Below are 22,127 nucleotides of genomic sequence, written 5' to 3' on the forward strand. Positions count from 1 at the left end.
ATAAAATTGATTAGGTCCAATTTTGCAACAAATATATGGTAGGTCCTTCACAAAAAAAACTCATTTCAGGCACTCAGAAAATGGAAAATGGTTTTTTCGTCCAAAGAAAATGAAAACTTCCTTAGGAAACATTGTTTGCCATTCCAATATGCACCCTTGTGCACAATATGAGATCACTTGAACAAACTATGCCATGAATGTGGCCATAAGATTGATCATTTGGCTTGAAAGCCATGAATCTTCACACTTATAGCTCATTTCTGAGAACACCTTTTTAAAATAATTACTGTATTACAAGTTTATTATTTTTCCTGGAAACTTGGTCACATATAATGACACAATGCGAAGGTTTTCCAATTATTTTTTTTTTTGAATTTTTTATGCCCGTTTCAAAATGCGGTCAAAACGTCGGGCTTGACCATTCCTAGCTAGTGGTTGAATCTTGGAAATTTTTTGGTGTTTCTATGATTAATAGATACTTATGTACCTAGAAATGATTTTTGGAAAAAATAAAGAGCAAACTATGACGCAGCTGCAGTTCAAATTTGACCCGTTTCCAACTGAATCGACGGCAATTTGTCTTTTTCACCAGAGGTGGATCAAAACTTTTTTTACCCAACCATTTTGTCAATTGTGCATTATATATGGCCTAGTGTTTTATAAAATTTATTTGGTCCATTTTTGCAACAATTATTTGGTAGTTCCTTCACAAAAAAACCTCCTTTTGGGCACTCAGAAAATGAAAAATGAATTTTCCGTGCAAAAAAAATGAAAACTTACTTAGGCAACATTGTTTGAAATTCCAAGATGCACCCTTGTGCATAATATGAGATCATTTGAACAAACTATGCCATGAATGTGGCCACAAGATTGAGCATTTGGCTTGAAAGCCATTCATCTTCACACTTGATAGGTCGTTTCTAAGAACACTTTTTTTAAATAATTACCGTATTACAAGTTTATAATTTTTGTTGGTAACCTGGTCACATATAATGACAGAATGCAAAGGTTTTCCAATTTTTTATTTTTTTTGAATTTTTTATGCCCGTTTCAAAATGCGGCAAAACGGCGTGCATGACCGTTCCTAGCTAGTGGTTGAATCTTGAAACTTTTTTGTGTTTATCTAATTAAATAGATACTTTTATACCTAGAAATATTTTTGGTAAAAATAAAAAGCAAGCTATGAGGCAACTGCAGTTTAAATTTGACCCGCTTCCTGCTGAATCGGCGGAAATTTATCTTTTTCACGAGAGGTGGATCAAAAGTTTTGACACCCAACCATTTGGTTATTTGTACATTAAATATGGTCTAGTATTTTAGAATAATGATTTGGTACAATTTTGCAACAAATATTTGGTAGGTCCTCCACAAAAAAACTCATTTTGGGCACTCGAAAAATAAAAAATGAAATTTTTGTGCAAAAAAAAATGAAAAGTTCCTTAGGCAACATTGTTTGGAATTCCAAAATGCACCCTTGTGCACAATATGGGATTATTTGAACAAACTATGCCATGTATGTGGTGTGGGGCAGTGATGCGTGGCGTCGCTGGGTGTCGGGTAGTGGCCACCAGTCATGCATGGCGCCGCAAGGTCATCGAGGGTTGCAGCAGAAGGTGATGCTACAATAGTCAGCGGTGATGCAACAGAGCATCACCGGGGACCGCCGGTGCTGTGATCCGACATCGTCGGGACCGACGGAGTTGCAATGAAGCAGTGTCGGGCCGCTAGTGTTTTGATTTTCTAGCTTAATTGTATACGGTTGTGATCTTGACATTTTAATTAATTGTAAATAAGTTGTGGACTAATATTTTTGAAAAAAATTATGGTCCTTTTTACAAGACAGATTTGTAGTTTTTCTTAAAAAACTTAAGAAATTTTGGGTCCAAATTTTGAAGATTCCAGCACAAAACAATCGGCCAATGAGAAGCAAGAAACCACAATCACGCGGATCACCCCGTCCGAAGCGATCTGAGCCATCCATATCACACCTATCAACGGTGGAGCGTCTCCCGAGAAACCCGAACCCTAACCCACCTACCCACCAATTCCTCACATCCGATCGAGGCACCCCGCCGCCCCCGCCTTCCTCTCCCTCGTCTCTTCTTTCTCCCAGATACGATCGAAGCACCGCCGACCTCTCCACCATCTCCTTCCCGTCCCCCATCGCGCCGCCATCCACCTCGTTGCCTCCCATCTCCTCCCGCCCCCTCCCTCCCCCACCTTCCCCTTTCGCCCCTCCTTCCCGGACCCCGAGGGCGCCCGCATCGGCTCTGGCGCCACCACGCTCCATGCCGTCGCCTCCCTCGCCCGCCACCTCGTCTCCCAGGTCAGGAAGCCCTACCTCGCTCCACCTTTCCCTCGCCTGCTTGCGCAGTCAGTAGATTTCTGCTCCCTTGACCTGAATTTTGACATCTGAACTCAATTTCTCTTGCAGGCCACCAAGGAAGAGATCGCCGAATTCCTCCCCGAAGCGACCGGCTCCTCCGCATCCGTGGTGTGCTTCATGGCCACCAAGCACGTGCTGCTGCTGCACGCCGGCGGCGACAGCAAGAGGGTTCCGTTGGCGAACCCCATGGGGAAGGCCTTCCTGCCGGTGCCTTACCTGGCCGGGGCAACCCCGACGGGCCTGTCCCGCTGCTCTTCGACCACATCAGGGGGGTCCAACGCAAGGCAATCATTCAAGACCGGCATCGGCAAGTCCAACCTGCCCTCCCGCTTCACCCGCAACGAGTTCAGCCTCGAGTCCAAGTCCACCATCAGGGGGGTCGAGTTCGCCACCCGCTCCCTCTAGGTCGACGGCAAGGTCGTCAAGGCCCAGATTTGGGACACCGTCGGCTCTTCCTATCCCCGTCTGTTCGGCAGCAGGTAGATTCCCCTTCCCCTTGAAGCGCGCGCGTGTGTGTGTCAGCTGTGGGGCTTTTGTTTGTTGGATCTCGCTGCCGAATTATGCTCCGTGCTGGCGCGGCTGCGCGCTGAAGTGTAGGTGTAGGTTCAGTCGGTCCTGCTAATGGATCATAACATCGGCTGCTTACGAATCAGTTGGCTGTACGACTTGGGGACTTGCATAGCTAGAATCGCATGATCTGATTGGTGCTGTTTTTGGTCCTGGAAATGCCCCCCTTTGTAGATTTAGCTTAGTACACTATGATCATGTAGTCTGTGTAGGCTTATTACTCTGTGTGGTTTTATCTTGCCACTGCAGTGAAGATCAGGGATTCACCAGCAACGGAGTTAGTTCTGATATTTCAGTTGTAATAGTTGTTACATTTCTCCTGTTTGATTCCTGTTCTGGAAGTCCAAGTAACTTACAAAGTACGCCCTATCATGATCGATTCCTTCTCAGTTAGTCTCCGGGGGAAATAATATGCTAGTTTTGCCACATCTGGGAATTCTATTAGTTTTGCTTTTGCCAACTGCGCAAACCGCACAAAACCATAGCATAGCATTTGAAAAAGCGATGACCCTTAACCGTACGCCTGTAGAGACTGCCAGTCATGTACTCTGTTTCACAATTTTGATTTCTGCTCCGGTTACACGCAGTCAGTCTTCCAAGGTCTGTTGTGCGTCCTGCTAGTGTTCACAGTGTTCCAAGTTCATGGGGGTCTTGTTTATTTGTTCATGTGATGATTCTTCTACACATTTCATAGTTTCTTCTACATAGGCGCTACATTTTGGGTAAATCCTGTGCAGATTATGAAGTAACTTTGGTGCCTCGGTAACCATCTTCTTTGTTCTTTTGCAGTTGTGGAGACCATGGATGGGACTATCGCAGAAGCACCGTTTTGCCTTTTTCAGTTAGATGCCTTTGGATTGCTTGGCATCAGACCCTGTTCAAGGAGATTTGCTTTTGGTAGATGCAGAGTATAGATTAATTATTCCATAAAATTCACCACATGAGTATACTACTTAATAGCCAATTTCCATGGTCAAATTCAGCCCTGGATGCAAATGGACATCATGATTCTGTTATGCGCCGAGGTCGGTGGTTGAATTCTTGATTGGTGTGGAACACAATGGACAGGGCAAAATCAGGTCCAATTTTTTTCTTGAATAGCCTACTGTCTTCACTGGACGATTTTTCTTTTCTTCTTTGACCCAGTTGATTGTATGGCACTGAAATATAAATATTTGTTTGCTCGTCCTTCCCTTTGTAAATTCATACCATGCCTGGAAATGTTTGATTGGCCATCTTCTTCTTATTGATCCATAAAAACTTGACATTTTTGTTGTAAAAACATACCTGTATATATGCTGATAGTCTAGTAAGAACTTGTTGTGTCTGGGTTTGTGGATCTTAAAAAATATATCATCTATGCTTTTATCCTTGAACTATTGCTATGGTGATGAATGCCCATGCGTACCTTTGTTGTCACTTTTTAGGGTGTGCGTAGTTTGTTAATTCAGGTAACTACAGGATATCCTTACTCGTACAAAATGCCCAGTTGTTGTTCTTGTAAATATAGGCGTGCCTACCATTGCCCCATCGGCACCATCACCAAACAGAAAAGGGCTCTAGCCTCTTCTTATGACAAGAAAAATAGGCGTTGTTACCTGTTTGCATCTGAGATTGCATAATATTGGAGGAACATGCTTAATTGGCTTGTGCATTTGGCAGATATAGTAGTGTTTGTTCTGCTACTAGCATCCAGTACTGTTTAGTTGGTATTTGGTATTATATATTTTTCTTCTAGCCTATAATTATTCATTTTAGATCTTGTTGCATGATGTGTCATGTATATGACTAGTACTACTATTTCTGCATGCTTATATGTTTGTGCATTGACTAGCTTAGCAAGCACAGTAGTGTTCTATTGAAATTTGAGGCATATCTTTGTTCATAAGTGTCTTTGTTCCCATGCAGTGTGCTTTGAAACGTAGGGCGAATCTTGTGGAGGAGTAGGGCGAATCGGACATTGTCTCGCTTGTGCCGCTCTGGTAAAAACAGAGCACCACTCTTACTTGATGTGCATGTGTTAATACGGCAAAATGATTGAGATCTGTTTGACTTTTCTCTTCTCTGTGTAGATAACATGCTGAATGTTGTTCATGCGACTGTGTATGAATCTTCTGTACGTGCAGATTATCAGGCATTTTTAATGCTGCTGAGGGTGTAACATAGGTGAGGTTTGTACTGCTGTTGAAACAAATAGATGAGGAAGTCACAATGTTCTTCTGTTAAGCCATTGTCTCATGTACTTACAAATTTCTGGTTGACGTGTAGTGTTCCAACCAACAGCAGAAAAATCAGTTTGATGTATGGATGCTTCATGCGGTGGTAGCTAATGATCTCTGTACTGATGACAATTTTGTGGTAAGTGTACTGTGGTAAAATGCAGATGTTGATTATTTCCTCGACCATGGTTGTGATGTGCTTGGTTTTAGTGGTCCTGATGTATGAGCATACTTTTCCCGTTTCTTGCTGTTTTAGGATATCGTGTCTGATTTCAATGTTGGGTCGACCGAGTTGTCGATTTTCTCACCCTGGTCATACCATAATATGTTAGTGTTTAGTCATGTATGCATCTCCATCTTGCAAGCCTGCCATACATGATAGGATTAGTAGTTATTAAGTACTCATATGTGCTTGTAGAGAAGGATACAATTATTATTTAACTAGTCCAGATTTTTTACATTTGATGTGCTTCCAAGGGACACAGATCTCTACTCTTCTATATAATGTCGTCCATCTTCTACCCATGTATTTTATTGGCAATCATTCAACTTTCACTCTATCTCACTACTAATTTATGTAGATCGGGATATAATGTCGTCGAGGTGGCTGCTGCTCTTACCGAAGATCAGAAGAAGCTTAGATATGTGCACCAAGTTTTAGTTGATGTTGCCACCAAGTTTTGGTGCATGTGTATTTGTTTTTTGATTGTATGTGCACTTGTTGGATCGTCCAGTATGTGCTATTGTACATGTGCTATTGTGAGTTTCATTGATCGATTTTTGGATTTGATTATTTAATTGAAAGAATGTTTTGGTTGTTGCTGTTGAAATGTGTAAATTTGAAATCTATGAATGAAAAGGTTTGGATGTTCTATTGGATCAAATAATATTTAGGCTCTAAAAATGCTATGGCCCAAACAATAGTGGACTGGAATGTTGTGTATATATGAAAAACGGTACAAAAAGGCTTAATGAAATGGACTGTGAAATGGCTAAGGCCTAGAAATAAAAAGGCCAAATTGTTGGGCCGGGCCCAGGTAGTTGACTCGAATTGAAAGAAAAAAAACAACAAATCATCCGAATTAATGGGCTCGGCCCATGTAAAACACTCAATCGGACCGGGCTGAATCTTGTCAGTGACCTAGAAATAAAAAGGCCAAATTGTTGGGCCGGGCCCAGGTAGTTGACTCAAATTGAAAGAAAAAAAACAACAAATCATCCGAATTAATGGGCTCGGCCCATGTAAAACACTCAATCGGACCGGGCTGAATCTTGTCAGTGACCTTTTGAATTGGTCATAATTTTGCCACGTCAGATTGCCACGTCGGATCTGACGTGGCCTGGGCAGACAGCCAGTGACCAAACCAAAAGGTCATGAGTTCAATGACCTTCTGTTTTGGTCGTAAACGTCTATGACCTTCTCACAAAGAAGGTCGCTATAGTCAGTTTATGACCGCCAGCTTTTGACCTTCTGTTTTTGGTCACAAAAAGGTCGCAAATGAAAAACCATGACCTTTCAATGACCAATAGTGGTGGTCACAAGTTGACATATTTATTGTAATATATTAGCTCACTTGACGAATGGAGAACCCAAGCGTATGAGAATGCCAAGCTGTTCAAAGAAAAAGTTAAAAGATGGCATGACAAAAGAATACAAAAGCAAGAATTTAGCATAGGTGATTATGTGTTGCTATTCAACTCTTGTTTAAGATTTTTTGCAGGAAAACTTCTCTCTAAGTGGGAAGGTCCTTACGTTATCGAGGAGGCCTATCGTTCCGGTGCCATAAAAATCAACAACTTCGAAGGCACAAGTCTGAGGGTGGTGAACGGTCAAAGTATCAAACATTATATCTCAGGTAATCCTATCAATGTTGAAATCAATATTATTGAGACCGTAACCCCGGAAGAATACATAAGGGACACTTGCCATAACGTTTCAGACTCCGAAAAGGAATAGGTATGTGGTACGGTAAGTAAACCGACTCCAAAACAATTCTAATGGCAAGTTTTCTCCTTTTTGGAATATTTAAGAATTTTGGAAAGCAAGAAGTAATCCGGGAAGGACACGAGGCCTCCACGAGGGTGGAGGGTGCGCCCACCCTTACTAGGCGCGCCCCCCTGTCTCGTGGGCACCTCGGGTGCCTCCCGAACTCCATTTTCTTGCCCGTTACTTCTTTTGGTTGGTAAAAATTTATTATATAATTTCCCGAAGGTTTTGACCACCGTATCACGCAAAAATCCTCTATTTTCGTTTCGAGCTGTTTTTCTTACAGATCTAGAGCACCATGACGTCTCCAAGCGCTCCCAAGGACAAGTTTATCGAGAGGGTTATCAACCCCTATCTCGCGGAGATGTTGCGACACCCTCAAACCACTGAGATGTGTGAGGGGGTGCTGCACATCCACGATGTGGAGGGACCAAGGCGTACCGGAAGTGTGGAGACAAAGCTCGAAGCTATGGAACAACAAGTTTTCAAGTGCCAAGGGATGGTGGAGCGTGGATTCAACGCCAACCAGATGATGATCGCGGAATTCACCAACAACCACAAGCTAGACGCCAAGAACATTGGGGATACCATCTTCAAGCTTCATGAGAAAATCGAGCACCTCCAAGCCTAGATCTATGACCTGCAAAACCAAACCTGTGAGTATGAATATAGATTCAAGAGGATGAGTTTGGCTGCAGATTTGAGGATCCCGGAGACTCGATCATCCTTCTATGATGGTGAGCCTATGCCTTGAAAGATGGACGACAAGCCTACATCATCAACAACTCCTTCTTCACCACCTTCGAGGACATAATCACATGGGTATGGGCACTCCCCTTGGCAACTACCAAGCTTGGGGGAGGTGCCCCGGTATCGTATCACCATCACACTCCTATCTTTACCATTTTACTTAGTTCGATCCTTTTAGTAATATCTTGATCTAGTAGAATAAAGTTTGGTATGAAGTAGTTTTGAGTTTTGCATTGTGATCTCTTTATGTAATCGAGTCCGTGAGCTATCTATAATAAAGATTAGTTTTGAGTCAAGGGCTTTGCTATCCTGCTTTGATCTTGAGAAAATAGAAAGAACAAAAAGAATAAAAGAGTTCATATTGATCTTATGGATAGTAATGACTTCACATATAAAGAGTATGAGGCATAAAAGTTGTTGAGAGTTGACAAACATAGTTTTGGTCATCGTTGAAATTAATAGGAATTAATAAAGAAAGAGAGGTTTTCACATATAAATAGACTATCATGGACATCTTTTATGATTATGAGCACTCATCAAGTATGACATGCTAAAGAGTTGATATTGGACAAGGAAGACAACATAATGGGTTATGTTTTCTCACATCTCAGTTAAAGTATATTGTTATGGATCTTCCTAACATGTTGAGCTTGTCTTTCCCCCTCATTCTAGCCAAATTCCTTGCACCAAGTAGAGATACTACTTGTGCTTCCAAATATCCTGAAACCCAGTTTTGCCATGAGAGTCCACCATACCTACCTATGGATTGAGTAAGATCCTTCAAGTAAGTTGTCATGTTACAAGCAATAAAAATTGCTCTTTAAATATGTATGACTTATTAGTGCGGAGAAAATAAGCTTTACGATCATGTGATATGGAAGTAATAAAAGTGATGGACTGCACAATAAAGGTTCATATCACAAGTGGCAATATAAAGTGATGTTCTTTTGCATTAAGATTTTGTGCATCCAACCCTAAAAGCACATGACAACCTCTGATTCCCTCTGCGAAGGGCCTATCTTTTACTTTATGTCTTTACATTATGCAAGAGTCAAGGTGATCCTCACTTTCTCCTTTTTCATTTTATCCTTTGGCAAGCACCTCATGTTAGAAAGATCCTGATATATATATCCAATTGGATGTAAGTTAGCATGAACTATTATTGTTGACACCACCCAAAGGTGAATACGTTGGGAGGCAACCTATAAGCCCCTATCTTTCCCAGTGTCCGATTAAAACTCCATAACCATAAGTATTGCGTGAGTGTTAGCAATTGTAGAATACTATATGATAGTTGAGTATGTGGACTTGCTGAAAAGCTCTATTCTTGACTCTTTCCGATGTTATGATAAATTGCAATTGCTTTAATGACTGAGATTATAGTTTGTTAGTTCTCAATGAAGTTTATGTTCCATACTTGACATGGTGAATAGATTGTTACTTGAGCATGAGAAATCATATGACAAAATCCATATATGTTGCTGTTATAAGAATGATCATGATGCCCTCATGTTCGTATTTTATTTTTATCGACACCTCTATCTCTAAACATATGGACATATTTTTCAATTTCGGCTTCCGCTTGAGGACAAGCGAGGTCTAAGCTTGGGGGAGTTAATACGTCCATTTTGTATCATGCTTTTATATCGATATTTATTGCATTATGGGCTGTTATTACACGTTATGTCACAATACTTATGGCTATTCTCTCTTGTTTTACAAGGTTTATCATGAAGAGGGAGAATGTCGGCAGTTGGGATTCTGGCTAGAAAAGGAGCAAATATTGGAACCTATTCTGCATAGCTCCAGAAATCCTCAAACTCCATGGAAGTGATTTTTGGAAATAATAATAATTATTGAGCGAAGAAAATACCAGAGTGGGCCCACACCCTGGCTAGGAGGGTGGGGGGGCGCCCCCCCTCCTACTGGGCGTGCCCCCTGTCTCCTGGACCCCTGTTGGCCCTCCGGTGCCCATCTTCTGCTATATGAAGGCTTAGGGAGTACCTAGAACTCATCTAGATGAGATATAATTTGGTCTCATTCACTTTAAAAACAAGAACAAATACAACCCACATCAGCACACACGCATCTTATAGCATCACATCCAATGGCTATAAAAAGTGAATGAGACCAAATTATATCTCATCTAGATGAGTTCTAGCAAAACTGATTTTATCCTGAAAAAAATCAGAAGCAAGCTTACGGGACAAAACTCCGCCACCACGAGGCGGAACCTTGGCGGAACCAATCTAGGGCTCCGGCAGAGTAGTTCTGCCGGGGAAACTTCCCTCTGGGAGGGGGAAATCATCATCATCGTCATCACCAACGATCCTCTCATCGGGAGGGTGTCAATCTCCATCAACATATTCACCAGCACCATCTCCTCTCCAAACCCTAGTTCATCTCTTGTATCCAATCTTGTATCAAAACCACAAATTGGTACTTGTGGGTCGCTAGTAGTGTTGATTACTCCTTATAGTTGATGCTAATTGGTTTACTTGGTGGAAGATCATATGTTTAGATCCTTAATGCATATTAATACTCCTTTGATCATGAATATGAATATGCTTTGTGAGTAGTTACCTTTGTTCCTGAGGACATGGGTGAAGTCTTGCTATTAGTAGTCATGTGAATTTGGTATTCGCTTGATATTTTGATGAGATGTATGTCGTCTCTCCTCTAGTGGTATTATGTGAACGTCGACTACATGACACTTCACCATTATTTGGGCCTAGAGGAAGGAATTGGAAAGTAATAAGTAGATGATGGGTTGCTAGAGTGACAGAAGCTTAAACCCTAGTTTATGCGTTGTTTCGTAAGGGGCTGATTTGGATCCACTAGTTTCATGCTATGGTTAGGTTTACCTTAATACTTCTTTTGTAGTTGTGGATGCTTGCATTAGGGGTTAATCATAAGTGGGATGCTTGTCCAAGAAAGGGCAGTACCCAAGCACCGGTCCACCCACATATCAAATTATCAAAGTACCGAACGTGAATCATATGAGCGTGATGAAAACTAGCTTGACGATAATTCCCATGTGTCCTCGGGAGCACTTTTCTCATCATAAGAAATTGTCCAGGCTTGTCATTTGCTACAAAAAGGATTGGGCCACCTTGCTGCACCTTATTTACTTTCATTGCATGTTACCCGTTACAAATTATCTTATCATAAAACTATCTCTTACCTACAATTTCAGTGCTTGCAGAGAATACCTTACTGAAAACCGCTTGTCATTTCCTTCTGCTCCTCGTTGGGTTCGACACTCTTATTTATCGAAAGGACTACAATAGATCCCCTATACTTGTGGGTCATCAATACTTATGGCTATTCTCTCTTATTTTACAAGGTTTATCATCAAGAGGGAGAATGCCGGCAGTTGGAATTCTGGACGGAAAAGGAGCAAATATTGGAAACCTATTCTGCACAGCTCCAAAAGTCCTGAAACTCCACGAAAGTCATTTTTGGAATTAATAAGAATTACTTAGAAAAGAAAGTACCAGAGGGGGCCCACACCCTGGCCAGGAGGGTGGGGGTGCCCCCCCTACTGGGCGCGCCCCCTGTCTCTTTGGCCCCCTGTTGGCCCTCCGGTGCCCATCTTTTGCTATATGAAGCCTCTTACCCTGGAAAAAATCATAAGCAAGCTTACGGGACGAAACTCCGCCGCCACGAGGCGGAACCTTGACGGAACCAATCTAGGGCTCCGGCGGAGTTGTTCTACTGGAGAAACTTCCCTCCGGGAGGGAGAAATCATCATCACCAACGATCCTCTCATCGGGAGGGGGTCAATCTCCATCAACATCTTCACCAGCACCATCTCCTCTCAAAACCCTAGTTCATCTCTTGTATCCAATCTTGTATCAAAACCACAAATTGGTACCTGTGGGTTGCTAGTAGTGTTGATTACTCCTTGTAGTTGATGCTAATTGGTTTACTTGGTGGAAGATCATATGTTCAGATCCTTAATGCATATTAATATTCCTCTGATCATGAACATGAATATGCTTTGTGAGTAGTTACATTTGTTCCTAAGGACATGGGTGAAGTCTTGCTATTAGTAGTCATGTGAATTTGGTATTCGTTCGATACTTTGATGAGATGTATGTTGTCTCTCCTCTAGTGGTGTTATGTGAACGTCGACTACATGACACTTCACCATTATTTGGGCCTAGAGGAAGGCATTGGGAAGTAATAAGTAGATGATGGGTTGCTAGAGTGACAGAAGCTTAAACCCTAGTTTATGCATTGCTTTGTAAGGGGCTGATTTGGATCCACTAGTTTCATGCTATGGTTAGGTTTACCTTAATACTTCTTTTGTAGTTGTGGATGCTTGCAATAGGGGTTAATCATAAGTGGGATGCTTGTCCAAGAAAGGGCAGTACCCAAGCACCGGTCCACCCACATATCAAATTATCAAAGTACCGAACGCGAATCATATGAGCGTGATGAAAACTAGGTTGACGATAATTCTCATGTGTCCTCTGGAGCGCTTTTCTCATTATAAGAAATTGTCCAGGCTTGTCCTTTGCTACAAAAAGGATTGGGCCACCTTGCTGCACCTTATTTACTTTCATTGCTTGTTACCCGTTACAAATTATCTTATCAGAAAACTATCTGTTACCTATAATTTCAGTGCTTGCAGAGAATACCTTACTGAAAACCGCTTGTCATTTCCTTCTGCTCCTCGTTGGGTTCGACACTCTTACTTATTGAAAGGACTACGATAGATCCCCTATACTTGTGGGTCATCAGAGCTCTCCGCTTCAGCATACCCGCGCTTCGAGCTGCGTGTCGTATGGCCCGAGGCAGTCGGCTGTTAAGCCCCTCCCGCCTTGCCACTCAGGTCATGTTGCACCTTGAAGCGGGGGGCCCTCGGGCCCTCGGATGACGACAAAGACTCGACCTCCTCCCCCTCCTCGGTGCTCTCGTCCTCGTCATCATCATCCTCCTCCTCCGAGTACTGGCGCTCTGTGTCACTTATCACGTCCTCCGTCGACCGGTCAACCACCGGTATTTCGGAGATCAGCTATTGGAAACTCTGAAGAAACAAAGACGCCACAAAACGGAAGTCAAATGCGCAAGAAATAACCTAATAACAATCTGACTGGTTGGGAAAAGGATTATCTCAATCGGCAGCGTGTCCTTGGCATACGAGGGCACCTTCCTACCCCCCAGTGGGTTGTCACGAGCGCAAGTGATCGCTCTGATTTTGGCGCCCACGTCCTTCTCGGCAAGGTCCTCTGCGTGCACCTGAGTGGGGTCATTTGGACCCTCATACGTCCACATGGGATGCGCCCTGGCCTGCAGCGGCTGGATCCGCCTACTAAGGAATGTCTCCCGGAGATCCATCCCATTGACGTTGGCATTCACGGCCCCAACCATGGCACTGGCTAAGATGCCCACCTTCGTCTTCTCCTCCTTAATCACTATGAGGGACTCGGGAGCCCCTACCCTCTCCGCCGAGTACAGAGGAAGGCTCGATTGGTTGTTGGCTCTAGGGACATCCCTGCAGTAAAACCAACTCCTCTGTCATCCCTTGATGGAGTCGGGAAAGCTCATCTTTGGGAAGGCACTACCGCCCCTGAGCTGGATCCCCAAACCTCCGCATAGCTGGGTGACATGGGTCTTCGCACCAGTTGTCGAATCCTTCTTCGCGGTCATCGACTGGCATGTGAAGATGTGCTTGAAGAGACCCCCAATGTGGGTGGCAACCAAGGAAGTTTTGCAAAGGGAAATAAAAGCCGAGAGGTAGACAACGTCATTTTTGAGGGAGATGATGGAGTTGCGCCCCAAAATATTCCAAAAAGGCTCGGTAGAAGGGATGAGGAGGCATCGAGAAACCTTGTTCGATGTGAGTCACCAGGAGGACGCGCTCTTCCTCCTACGGCGCCGACATGACCTCACCCGCCTTGGACGCCTCCATCCATCTGCCAGAATACCCCCCATCCCCGCGGCGAGCTCCTTCAGCTGTTTGGCCGAGACGCATGAAGGGATCCAATCCCCCGATGCACCGCCAATCGGAGCGCCTGAACTCGAGGAAGTGGCCTTCCCGACCTTCTTTGCCTTCTCTACCTTCGCCGTGGAGTCCTTCGCCATGACCTTGAGTGCTCTATTGGCAAGGGAGCGGTCGGGTGGAGAAGGGAAGCGAAGGAGTCGAGGAGGGAAGGGGAATCTGAGGAAATAACCCTAGCCCCAAAACATTTTATACCTCTAGTAAAAATCATACCGTAGATCTCCAGCCACAGATCCCTGGATCAACCGCGCCCGCGACGGCAGCACGCACAGAGTAACCGTGGCACGTGGAGAATTTCTGGGTGAAAACCATGGCGTCGTGCCCCACTTTCGCCACTAAGCTACAACGTTACCGCTTCTGTGCCCGCGCACCCAATTTTGAATCCCATCATTTCTGCAGGAAATCAATCCGATTGATCGCCCACCATCCCTTTCCTAAAGGACATTTGTCAGTCCGACTGACCACCCTTCGCGGGGACCCGTGCACTCAGACACGTAAAACACCTGACTGAAGTTACCTTCTGGTTCGCTATGAGACGAGCTTGACGCCCCTCCGCGGGTTGACTTGGCCCTTCCACTAGGCTCCAAGGCGCATGCCTCGTAAATTTAGACTCGAAGATGGCATGCGCTGGCGTTCCCATGGGATATGGAGTGGCATCTCCCGGAAGAGTCAGACCATGCGTCGACATCGCCACTCGAGTTTTTATGGCATGTCCACACTCGGACCTCAAGTCTATCTCTCTTGAAGAGACATGAATGCCACCAGGTTTTACTCGGCGATCAACAACACCCGGTCACCCAGGGAACCCTTTAGTCCAGAATATGTTGTGTTTTCATCCAAGGCGTAGCGGGCTACTGCGGAAACATATTTCGAGTGCCCCACAAGCACTCGGACTTAACCGAAGAGCTCAGTCTGCTTGCCCTACGAAAACTCAACCGATTCAGGGGCTAATGATGAGGTCACCTACTATAGGTAGGGTCTCTGGACCATATGAGCGTTCGGATGTGTACAACAGGAAGTCCACTCAGACGCATCGACAACACTCGGACGCCAACCCTCCAGTCAGCATGACGAGACCACATGGGAGCTGCAATGGTCAAGTAGTCTTAAGTTGAACTTTAAGTAGAGCCATAGCTACTATAACTCCCGTAGTTGTGACTATCTACACCTGTAACTGCCGTAGTTATGGGCATCAATCACCCTGGCGACGTGGGAGTGAAGGCGGCGCATTCTATATAAGCGTTCCTCCTCCTCCAGAGCAAGGGTTAAGCATTCTCTGTAATCATACCCCCCCAAAAAAAACGAGTCTCAAGGCACGAGATGTAGGGTTGTTACCCCGTAAGGCTATTACCTCCTCGGAAAAGGGCTTGAACTCCTAAACATCGAGTATTACACTTGTGCCGTAGCTAGGCTCTACAACTCTTTCGTACCCCTAATACTCACTGTCAGGATCGTAACCCCGACAGACGCAACGGGCGACGCTCTCAGTCGGCGAGCCACTTGAATGCTGGTATGAATGCTGAGTTGATTCAGGTGGGAAAGGATGTGGGCAAGAGATAGAGCTTTGGGTGAGCCGGGGTTGTCAAACATAGGCAAGACAGCGGTCCAGACACTCTAGAGTGGTAAATGCTGAGTCGCTTCAGACGAGAAAGGGAGCGGGCAAGGAATAGAGTTTTGGGTGAGCCAAGGTTGTCAAACACGGAAGTGACAGCGATCTAGACGCAAAGCCCACCCCTTGCTTCCGGTTTGCGGGAAAAAAACATCCGAACCGCGCGGTCCTTCCTCAAACCGCCTCTATCCATCCTGACCGCGCTGTCCAGATGGATACGGGCAGTTTGAGCGTCCGCGTTCGAGATGCCCTTACTGTGTTTCTCAAAAAACAAAGAAAATCTATCTACTAGTATTATCCTCGCAAAGAAGAAAAAAATTACTCCCTTCTATCCGAATTAAATGACGAAACCTCTATACAATGTAAAATATCTACTATTCACACACAAATCTGTATCCAAATTCAGCCCATGAGTCGCTAAACAAAAAGGACAAACGTACCGGTTTCCACCAAATATCGGTATCCGTATGATATTCTCCCATTTTTAAGCCTGAGCGCATAGCATGGATAAGGCACATGGTACTATGCTCGATTGTTTGCAAGTCATTTCCAAATCCCGCGACAATGACAACTCTGCACCTCAACTATGTATGTACTGACTGCTACTGCCCTTGTATGGAATTCCACTACAGTGTATAAATTGAAATGCACTGCACTCCGCTTCAGAGTGCCACTAGTTCGATTCAGCAGCTGCAAATAGTTGCTTCCATTTCTCCTGGTCGCTCCCAGGTCCTTCGCCCTGCACCACATCATTTGCCATATCAGTCATTGGAAAAAACGAAAAAGCCATATCAGTCGGAAGAAAAGGAAATTTCAATTGGTAAGTAGGAAAATAAACAACGATTCATTTCGAGCAAGGCCTGATGTGTAACGCTAGTTGGCTAACAAAATTCACGCCATGAGTCCAACTGAATAACAGGATAAAAATAAATAGACAATGCAAGCAAAGGTTTAAAGCGCAAGTTAACATCACGTCTGAAGCATGCATGAGTACCTTCACTGAACTAATCTCGTATATTTTTCCTTGGGTAGATTCAATATCCAAAGCTTGGATACATGCTTCTGCCACCACCAATCTGCTCGCTTCTCCCACAAGCTTGTCACCTAATAAGATAAGACAATCCTTTCGAAATAAGGTAATGACCAAGTGTTACGAGCGTAAAAGAGCTTAGTAAGAGAAGTAGTTCATCATCAAATGGAGAGGGACCTTGGCCTATCTCAACTGCTCGTCTTTCTCCAGCTGTAGCCTTAACAAGTGTGTTCAGGTCATAGGAAGTGTAGGGCCCATCTGTTAATCTCCCCGGCCTGCAACCAACTAGTATCATATCAAAAAAAGAACATGTCCATGAATGAGCCCATGGATTATTCCTTGTATGTACATAATATAATTAACCTGATGATCGTGAAAGGTATGCCTGAATTGCGGACAAAGTCCTCTGCCATCTTCTTGTATTTAAGCACACCAAAGAGGTTCATGATACTGCAAATGCGTACTAGTATGAGGTAAGGATAAACAGATTTATATTGTACTCCCTCAATTCACTATTATAAGATGTTTTAGATATTTCAACATAGACTGCATATGAACTGAAATGAGTGAACAAACACGCCAAAACTTGTCTACATACATCCGATTTAGAAAAATGTTAGAACATCTTATAATAGTGAACGGAGGGAGTACATGATAAAGAAACCGGTGTAAAGCTAAACCAGAACTAAATATCCAAGTAAAATGCAGAGACTTAAATTGAAAAAACAAGCATGCATGCCTTACACTAAAACATGCACTGGACAACAGTAACAGAAAGTAATTACTAAAATAAATTTTGCGTCTATAAACAGGTTGTGGCACTTTAGTGAAAATGTCTAATTTCAGGATATCACACGAAATATAAAGAACTTTTGTTTAGAGGCAATTGATGGAAGAATATACTACTGACCTAACCCTAATTACTCAAAAGTAGATGAAAGTAAACGACAATAATCTTCTCTCCTTTACTGAGAGGGGTCGGCCACATTATATAACAGACAACCTTGGCCAACAAGCTGGTAAATCTATTTAAACTCCAATACAATCTCTAAACTGAGTAGACTCTTTCCTAACAGAGAAGCTTAATCAACCAGGAATCTAATTAAGGGATAAGACTCCACGTTTGATGGGCTGGTCCACATAACAATTGATGACAAGTTGAAGCAGCACACAGTTGTGGAGGAACAACTCCACCTTGCTGCTACAAAGTGTACAACACTAGCGTTGAAGGAACTACTTCAACGTGATGTGCTAGATATCGCTCTAGAGGTGAATATAGGCCAATGTAGCAGCAGAAGTTCAGTCCAAAACTACTAGAGCACAAGATCTAGTCCAAGATCTTTGATAAGAACACCAAGTTTTATTATAGATAGTGGGGTACATAGCCAGGTTACAAACTAGAGGTGCGGACCTCTATTTATAGGCTTTGTGAAGCCTTCACACCTCAACTTCTAGTTATACCTAAAACACTCTAGAACTGAAAACATAGTATATATATTTGATATTGTAGATGTTGATATTTTTTTAATATAAATTTGGTCAAGCTTTGCAAAGTTTGACTTGACACAAATCTACTATGCGGAATAAAAAGGACTGGAGGGAGTATCTGGAAGTAGTCAAATGGGTTTCACTTCTGATTTTCTTTTTCTTTTCCCTCTCTCTATTGTTCCTCATCACAAATTCCACAACTTGGACATAATAATGTGTATCAATTGTACAATGCCATAGTTCTTCATCAGAGTTATAAGGTATACCTCCATGGTATTTCATTATATTTTGTAACACCAATCGATGACACCAAAACCAGTCTCTTGACCGTCTGTGGCATGGCACTCACAAAATTTCGAACGCCATCCCAATCTAGACACGTTAAATAGCGTGTCATCAGTAATAAGTGATAGAACATTGTATCCACACCAATTTACAACAATTGAATAAACACTTCTGGGCCACGAATGGCAAGTGATGTGCCATAAGCATGTTCATGATTAAAAAGACATGCATAATAAGCTCTGAAAATGAATGTTGAGATTTCAATTTTCTTACAATTTATTACTTATCAGCATTCTGCAACTGTCACAATTCGATATTTATTTTCTCCACAGCGGAAGACTTTTTCGTTTTTTTGAACCGGGCTAACCCCCTTTCCATTGCATGACAACGGAGATACATCAGTTCCAGAACCATTACAGAGAACAGGAGAGATTTATAGGCTCCCAGGATTATCCTTGCCCCAAATCTTTGGATTGCCATACGGTAAACAAATAATCAGTTTCAGTTTCAGTAGACCTAAGTTAAGTGCAGAATCTTGGGCAGTACGTACCGACACGTTCAGGAGTGTTATCCCCATCCCAGCGTTTTGATGGAAATGCTGTAGTCCCAGTAGTACAGATCACATGTGTAACTCCCTATGAAAATAGACCCTATATTTTGATTTATTCAATTATGCATACATAGATGGTCGAACAATTATGCATGGATTCAGCTTCAAAATAAATAAGTATTCCTCTGTTCCTAAATATAAGTCTTTTTAGAGATTTCACTATGGACTACATATGGATCAAAATGAGTGAATCCACACTCTAAAGCATGTCTATATGCATCCGTACGTAGTTTGTAGTGGAATCTCTAAAAAGACTTATATTTAGGAACGGAGGGAGTGGAAGAGAGCAACCTCAAACATTTCTGGATTCAAAGCGTCAGCATTTCTCGTGTCCGCTTCATAAACCTGTAAAAAAGGAGACTCACTCGTATAAGGAAGTCACAGTTTGGAGAAAATAGAATGCTGAAGCTAGCTGTTGATGTAATTAAGATTACCTGCAAAACACTCCCATCCTGCTTGCCAAATAAGGACGCTGCCTTTTCAGGGTTTCTTATGAGCAGCCTTGTCTTAATTTTCCTGCTCAGCAAAGATGCTACCAGCAACTGACCTGCAAGGACAAGGATAAGGATCCTACACGATCAATATCTAGCCCAAATTCGTCAAGTAACTGTGAAAACTGTAACTGCAGGATAATAATCTCTATATATCAGACTGACATGAGATGCAAAGCAGAAAGGAGTATGTATACCTATAGAAAACTAGCATGTTTAGATCGCTTGCACAAAACTCCTGATGGCAAACAAAAATTGTAGGGAAGAGAAAGAAATCGCGGCTGCAGGTTACAGGTCAATTTCGGGTGAAACAGACGCACAAAACAACTGACAGTTATTAGGCGGGCTGCCACGCCATTTTGTGTCCAAGTTGACCTCACCCGACAATCTTGTTCCTCTCACAAACTAAAAATAGTTTATACAATACAGAAAAAGAGAGGCAAGCTTCAGTAATTTCTTAATCGAATTATGAGCTGACACCCGTCGCTACGAACTCATCCGTGGATAGATACCAACAATGTACGGAGCTTTTCTCGAGAAAAGAATATAAGCAATTAAGAGCAGCGAAGAGGAGCTCATCTCCTACCTACGCCGCCGGTTCCGCCGACGACGAGGACCAGCCTCGAGGAGGCCTCGGCCTCGGCCTCTTCCTGCTGCGCGGTCCTGGGCTCCACTGCCGCCGCGAGCCGCCACCCACCTCGACCCGACGCGGCGAGTCTCGAGGACAAGGGAAGCGAGCAAGACCGCAGCACCGCTGTGCCGCCTGGCTGCGCCAAGACGGGCGGCTGGCCGTGTTTGGAGGTTGGGTGGCGCGACGATGAGACCGCCAGCGCCGGGCTGAGGTGAGCCGTCGCCATTGTTGGAGATGAGATGACCGCGGGGGACCAGGGGAGGGGGGCTCTGGAAACTTGAGGCGAGAGCGAGAGGGGGAGTGAGATATCGGGGAGCTTGGCGGCGAGGGGGAGTGGTCCGGGACGTGCGGCGCGGCTCAACCACAACCCAATCCGGATGGGCGCTGATAGGCGCCGGCGCACCGGCCTAAATTTGGGCCGGTCAGCGCGTATCCGTTCGATAGCAATTCTTTGTACCGTCAGATCTGGTCCCTTTTTTCTCTGATACATCATGTGGAAACAAAAACAAAAAAGAGAATCTCCTGCACATCCCCACCTCACTCACGCAGCCCACCATGGCCGCCCCTGCCGCTGACTTCGAAGCCCGGCTGGCTCGCCGTCCTCGCAGCACCGGTCCTCGCCGGATCCAAGCTTTTCCCCACTCTCTTTGGTTGGTGCTTTTTTTCACGGTTGAAGCTTTCCTCATGCCGATTGTAGCAAAACAAAAACTCCAGTAATCTGTTGGAGCAAAACAATCAGCCTGATGTAGCATAAAAAACACCGGTTCTAGCAAAAAGCAAAAATTGTTCTAACAAGAAAAAAAAATGAAGGTTCCAGCAAAAACAATAAATAATCTTGCCGGTTCCATCTCTTCATAGGCTGGTTGGAGCAAAAATGATTGTTGGTTCAAGCAAAAAAAGACCAATGCAGCAAAGACCCATGGTAGCCGGTGTCCATCGCCGTCCCAATATCATCATAGCCTATGCAGCAAATTCAAATGCTAGTTCCATCAAAAACCAAAAGAGGTTCCAGCAAAAATCTGATGCATCAAAAAATCATGGCAGTGACGGCGCCACCATCCCGTCAATTGCAACAAAATCAAAAGAAGGTTCCAGCAAAAAAAGAAGTGATTCCAGCAAAAACCAAAAGAGGTTCCAGCAAAAACAAAAAATGTTCACCAAAATCAAACGGGGATGGTAGCAAAAAAGAAGAAGGATTGTAGCAATAAAAATAGGTGGATCCAGCAAAAAAACAACCTGGTTCCAGCAAAACCCGCGTTCCAGCACAAACTCGTCGCCACCATGGTTGATTGGAGCTTGGCCATGGCGACTAACGAACCATGGTTGCGGCGGCCATGGAGTCATCTAGTTGCTGGTGAACAAGGCGACCAGCACACCCCTGGCTGCATGCGGCCATGAAGAGGGGTGCATCCGGCGCCTGCGATCCACCCAGAACTCAAACGAGGCCTGTTAGGCGACGATGGTGACGATTACTAGCTGCCGGCGGCCATGGCGACGAGCACCTTCCTTGGCTATGGGTGGGGTGGGGATGAGATGGGGATGGCTCTCGATGGGTGGGGATGAAGATGCGGTATGATCTGGATGAGGATGAGCAACGAAGGGATAACGATGCAGGTCACGAGCGGTGGTGGGCCCCTAACAGCCACGCGTTTTGACTGTGGGCTAATCGTGATGCTTCAATCAGCAGTAGATGAACGACCCGTGCGTGACCGGCAGAAAACTCGGCCGACGCGCCAGGTATAAATGTTTCCCAATCCGGATTGACGAGCGCCGCGTCTCCCCCGTCGCCGCCGACTCGTGCCATCAGTCAGACGTGTGGGTGTGGTACGTCTCCACGTAGTCACATTTGAACCGTCCATCGGACTTTGATCCGTACCAGAGGTCTTCATCGCGCCGGTTTCTCGCCCCGCTTTATAAATAAAGCACACCGAATAGAGTACACGACCGAACGATACATAATCACGAGGTAGCCATCAAACAATGCCGATCCTAAGATAACCGGATCACGCAGACACTACGCTATCGGATCCCGTCCGTTGCAATGGAAGAAAAACGAATGCAACG

The 22,127-nt window shown here is 44.2% G+C and overlaps 2 protein-coding genes across 4 annotated transcripts; one reads left to right on the top strand and one right to left on the bottom strand.

Moving 5' to 3' along the window:
- Window positions 1-2,057: 2,057 nt before the first annotated feature.
- On the top strand, window positions 2,058-6,044 carry LOC123135872 (vegetative cell wall protein gp1). Of its 3 annotated transcripts, XR_006466294.1 has the most exons (8): window positions 2,058-2,326; window positions 2,435-2,865; window positions 3,743-3,850; window positions 3,937-4,032; window positions 4,862-4,935; window positions 5,026-5,119; window positions 5,222-5,311; window positions 5,754-6,044. XR_006466294.1 is itself a non-coding variant. In XM_044555109.1 (4 exons), the coding sequence occupies exons 1-4, from the start codon at window positions 2,289-2,291 to the stop codon at window positions 3,996-3,998; spliced, it is 639 nt and encodes a 212-aa protein (XP_044411044.1). In that variant the 5' UTR covers window positions 2,059-2,288; the 3' UTR covers window positions 3,999-4,188. The 3 variants fall into 3 exon arrangements, 1 of the variants encoding a protein (XP_044411044.1); XR_006466293.1 differs by having other exon boundaries at window positions 2,059-2,326; window positions 3,743-4,032; XM_044555109.1 differs by lacking the exons at window positions 4,862-4,935; window positions 5,026-5,119; window positions 5,222-5,311; window positions 5,754-6,044 and having other exon boundaries at window positions 2,059-2,326; window positions 3,937-4,188.
- A 9,927-nt stretch (window positions 6,045-15,971) lies between these two features.
- On the bottom strand, window positions 15,972-20,389 carry LOC123135873 (sanguinarine reductase). The gene is made up of 9 exons (XM_044555110.1): window positions 20,019-20,389; window positions 19,376-19,488; window positions 19,233-19,286; window positions 18,882-18,966; window positions 18,313-18,418; window positions 16,922-17,008; window positions 16,736-16,833; window positions 16,523-16,632; window positions 15,972-16,267 (listed from the first exon to the last, which is right to left on the bottom strand). The coding sequence occupies exons 1-9, from the start codon at window positions 20,287-20,289 to the stop codon at window positions 16,202-16,204; spliced, it is 990 nt and encodes a 329-aa protein (XP_044411045.1). The 5' UTR covers window positions 20,290-20,389; the 3' UTR covers window positions 15,972-16,201.
- Between the last annotated feature and the right edge of the window lie 1,738 nt (window positions 20,390-22,127).

This window comes from Triticum aestivum, chromosome 6B (assembly GCF_018294505.1).
Source record: "Triticum aestivum cultivar Chinese Spring chromosome 6B, IWGSC CS RefSeq v2.1, whole genome shotgun sequence".
Classification (NCBI taxonomy): Eukaryota; Viridiplantae; Streptophyta; class Magnoliopsida; order Poales; family Poaceae; genus Triticum; species Triticum aestivum.